Genomic DNA, 4,166 nt, shown 5'->3' on the forward strand with positions numbered 1-4,166 from the left:
TCTCCTTCTCTCCATCTCTCCTTCCCTCTCTCCTTCTCTCCATCTCTCTCTCCTTTTCTCTATCTCTCCTTCCCTCTCTCCTTCTCTCCCTCTCTCTCTCCATCTCTCCCTCCCTCCATCTCTCTGTCCTTCTCTCCATCTCTCTCTCTCTCCTTCTCTCCATCTCTCCTTCCCTCTCTCCTTCTCTCCCTCTCTCTCTCCATCTCTCCCTCCCTCCATCTCTCTGTCCTTCTCTCCATCTCTCTCTCCTTCTCTCCATCTCTCCTTCCCTCTCCTCTCCATCTCTCTCTCCTTCTCTCCATCTCTCCTTCCCTCTCTCCTTCTCTCCATCTCTCCTTCCCTCTCTCCTTCTCTCCTTCTCTCTCTCCATCTCTCCTTCCCTCTCTCCTTCTCTCCCTCTCTCTCTCCATCTCTCCCTTCCTCCATCTCTCTGTCCTTCTCTCCATCTCTCTCTCTCTCCTTCTCTCCATCTCTCTCTCCTTCTCTCCCTCCCTCCCTCTCTCCATCGCTCCCTCTCTTTATCTCTCCCTCTCTCCATCCCTTCACTCAAATTCTACCATTCGCTAGATTAAAATCGCGCTGCACTTTTCGTTAATGGGTTCGGACCCGGTTATGAGCCGCGTTTGTTATGGTGAATGAAATAAAAGCTGATATTAACATGAAGTGCCGTTTACATCTGGACACATCTGTAGTAAATCATCTCAATATCCTCTAATAGCGAAGGAAGGTAGCACATTTTATAATAAACTGATACACTGATTAACCTTTGACCTTAAGGTTACCATGACAACAGGTTAGATGTTGGTTTTGTGGGAATGTGAACTAGCTGGAGAAGGAACTGGACCTACACTGGGTCGGGGTGGAGGAGTAATTTGGTGGAAATCTGCATAAGCGCTTCATGCTCAGTGTTTAATCTCTCTCTCACACACACACACACACACCCACACACGCCAGGCTTAAGAGTCTCTCTTTGCCTCTGGAGTCGTGTGAAGTGTTTTCTCTTTTATTAAAATGATAATTACGTGTTAAGATAATGAACGGCAGGATTGGATAATGACACGGCCCAGGCTAATAAGCAGATGTGTGTGTATTCGGTGTATTCAACTATTTAGCAGTGCAGTGTGTGTGCGCGCGTGTGTGCGCGCGTGCGTGTGTGTGTGTGCGCGCGTGCGTGTGTGTGCGCGTGTGCGTGTGTGTGCGCGCGCGTGTGTGTGCGCGCGCGTGTGTGTGTGCGCGCGTGTGTGTGTGTGTGTGAAATCACTACCAGTGGAACAGAACACTAATTTATATTAATGATTTCAAATTCAATGTAAACAGCCCAGGCGTCACACACACACACACACACACACACACACACACACACACACACACACACACCCCCCGCACTGTTAAATAGCTGAATACACTCAGAACACACACAGTATTTCCTGGTCACTCTACATGTTGGGAGGAGAAAGTGATAATTATTTAATGAATAATTTATGCTAATTTTATTCCTGACTGTAAACATTCTAAGCAGCGAAAGCAGCAGGTGAACTGATTAGATTTTGGAATGGATGTGAACAGGGTTGAGGTCACAGCAAGGTCAAATATCATCTGAAATATTTTCTTTTCAGTAGCTTTCTTCCTGTTTGAAATATATTTTAAGGATTTACATTAGTACATTACTAGCAGGCAGGGATGGAGGTGCTGGTGGTGTTGATGGTGCTGGAGGTGTTGGTGGTGTTGATGGTGGTGTTGGTGGTGTTGATGGTGCTGGTGGTGTTGATGGTGCTGGAGGTGTTGGTGGTGTTGATGGTGCTGGAGGTGTTGGTGGTGCTGGAGGTGTTGGTGTTGATGGAGGGGTTGATGGTGCTGGAGGTGTTGGTGTTGATGGTGCTGGAGGTGTCCCCTGACCACGCCATTGGCGTCGGGTTCTACGTGTTTTATATTTATTTATGTTAAGTTCATTTAAAAAAAAGGTTTTGGATCCAGAACCGATCCCTGAAGAGCGTTAGTGAGGCGTTCAGAAACACTTTCTATTAAACTGTAGTGTGATGAACTTTATAAACTTTAGCAGGAGAATCGGAGAACGAGGGAATTTTATTTATTCTGTAATAATTAGTAATGAAGCAGTTACAGTAATGAGATGCTGTTTACATCGCTGTTTACATCGCTGTTCACATCGCTGTTCACATCGCTTCCGCGTATAATAAACTCCTCTATATAATAATGTATATTAATAGAATATCTCCGACAGTAAAAATAAACGTCCACTGGACATTTCCATGTTTTGTAGTCCCGCGTGGAACTGAAAGGGAACTCATTGGCATTTTTACGATTTGATTTACACACGCGCAAAAATAAATAAATAAAAGACTTTTTATTACGTAACGCAGACTTTTCTGCTTGCATCGCCGTACTGGAACCAGTTTAAGTTCAGTTCCAGCTGCAGCTGTTCTGGGACGGGTCAGGACTTCAACTGAGTTCGAACACACTCCGGGTCTCCAGCATAGCGGTGGCAGTGTGCTGCTCGTATTACATCGTCCAGTTACAAACTGACATTTCAACTGCTAAAAGGGGAGGGATGGAGGAAGGAACGGAACTGGGATGAAGAGAAGAGGAGGAGGAGGAACAGGAGGAGAGGAGTAAACGGAGAGGAGGAGGAGCAGGAGGAGAGGAGTAAACGGAGAGGAGGAGGAGCAGGAGGAGAGGCGTAGACGGAGAGGAGGAGGAGCAGGAGGAGAGGAGTAGACGGAGAGGAGGAGGGGAGGAGAGGAGTAGACGGAGAGGAGGAGGGGAGGAGCAGGAGTAGACGGAGAGGAGGAGGAGAGGAGCAGGAGTAGACGGAGAGGAGGAGGAGAAACAAGTGTTTCAGAGCAGACAGAATGAGGAAACCTGGAGAAGTGGAAATGAAAGGAAGGAGGAGTTGAGGGATGACCTCGAGGGGGTTTGGGGGAGTGATCACAGAGCTGAACGATTCTCAGTGGTTTTATTATGAATGAATACACACACACACACACACACACACACACACACAGATGAATGTGATGGCCATATCATCACTCAGTGGAGCAGGTATTTAATAATGTATGGGGAGAGACTACTATTGATTCATGTCTTGCTCTCTATAACTCTCACACACACACACACACACATTCACACACGCGCACGTGGATTTGCTCTGTCTTTCTCTGTGGGTAATTTTAATTTTTTTTCTAAATTATTATTTTATTATTATATTTGGTTGTTTATTTATTTACATTTATTTAAATAAGTACATTTTTATTTAATTTTGCATTATAAAGGGGCAATTATGTTTTCTGTACATATGCTGTTCTGCAGTAAAATCGTGTGTGTGTGAAAGAGAGAAACTGCAGTATCTGAGCTCACGTGCTGCAGTTCACGCAGGTGACTGAGTGGAGTCACACTGCCCCCTGGTGGTAATGAGTCAGTATTACACCACATAAACTCTTCAGTGGGGTTAACTTTATCTTTACACTCTGTGTGTGTGCGTGTTTGTTTTGATTGACAGGTAAAGAGTGTGTTCAACATGACAGCCAAAGAGGGCAGGAAGAGGTCGATCAGTGCCCTTGTCGCCGTGGGCAACGGTAATGGAGCTGCAGGTGAGTGATAACATACACTGGAGATTGACCTGTCTGTCTGTCTTTAATAATAATAATGTCTGTCTCTTTTTCTTTCTGTTTCTGTCTCTCTCTCACACTGTGTGTGTGTGTGTGTGTGTGTGTGTGTGTGTGTGTGTGTGTAACACACTGTTGTGTTTGCAGGCTTTGCTTTGGGAAAGGCCACAGACAGAACCACAGCCCTGCGGAAGGTGAGCTCTCTCTGAACTGCCCACTGTGTGTACTGCCCACTGTACACTGCCCACTGTGTGTACTGCCCACTGTACACCGCCCACTGTGTGTACCGCCCACTGTACACCACCCACTGTACACTGCCCACTGTGTGTACCGCCCACTGTACACCGCCCACTGTGTGTACCGCCCACTGTACACCGCCCACTGTGTGTACCGCCCACTGTACACCGCCCACTGTGTGTACCGCCCACTGTACACCGCCCACTGTACACCGCCCACTGTACACTGCCCACTGTGTGTACTGCCCACTGTACACCACCCACTGTGTGTACCGCCCACTGTACACCACCCACTGTACACTGCCCACTG

At 47.0% G+C, this 4,166-nt stretch overlaps 1 protein-coding gene across 1 annotated transcript in view; it reads left to right on the forward strand.

Annotated features, from left to right (window-relative positions):
- Positions 1-2,828: 2,828 nt before the first annotated feature.
- mrps5 (mitochondrial ribosomal protein S5) overlaps positions 2,829-4,166 on the forward strand; it is a 5,129-nt gene continuing 3,791 nt past the window's right edge. Inside the window, exons 1-2 of the mRNA XM_053633729.1 lie at positions 2,829-3,605; positions 3,768-3,814. Coding sequence (XP_053489704.1) covers positions 3,533-3,605; positions 3,768-3,814 — 120 coding nt within the window. The 5' untranslated portion in view covers positions 2,829-3,532. The remainder of the gene's footprint in view (positions 3,606-3,767; positions 3,815-4,166) is intronic.

Source organism: Ictalurus furcatus, chromosome 9, assembly GCF_023375685.1.
Source record: "Ictalurus furcatus strain D&B chromosome 9, Billie_1.0, whole genome shotgun sequence".
Lineage (NCBI taxonomy): Eukaryota > Metazoa > Chordata > Actinopteri > Siluriformes > Ictaluridae > Ictalurus > Ictalurus furcatus.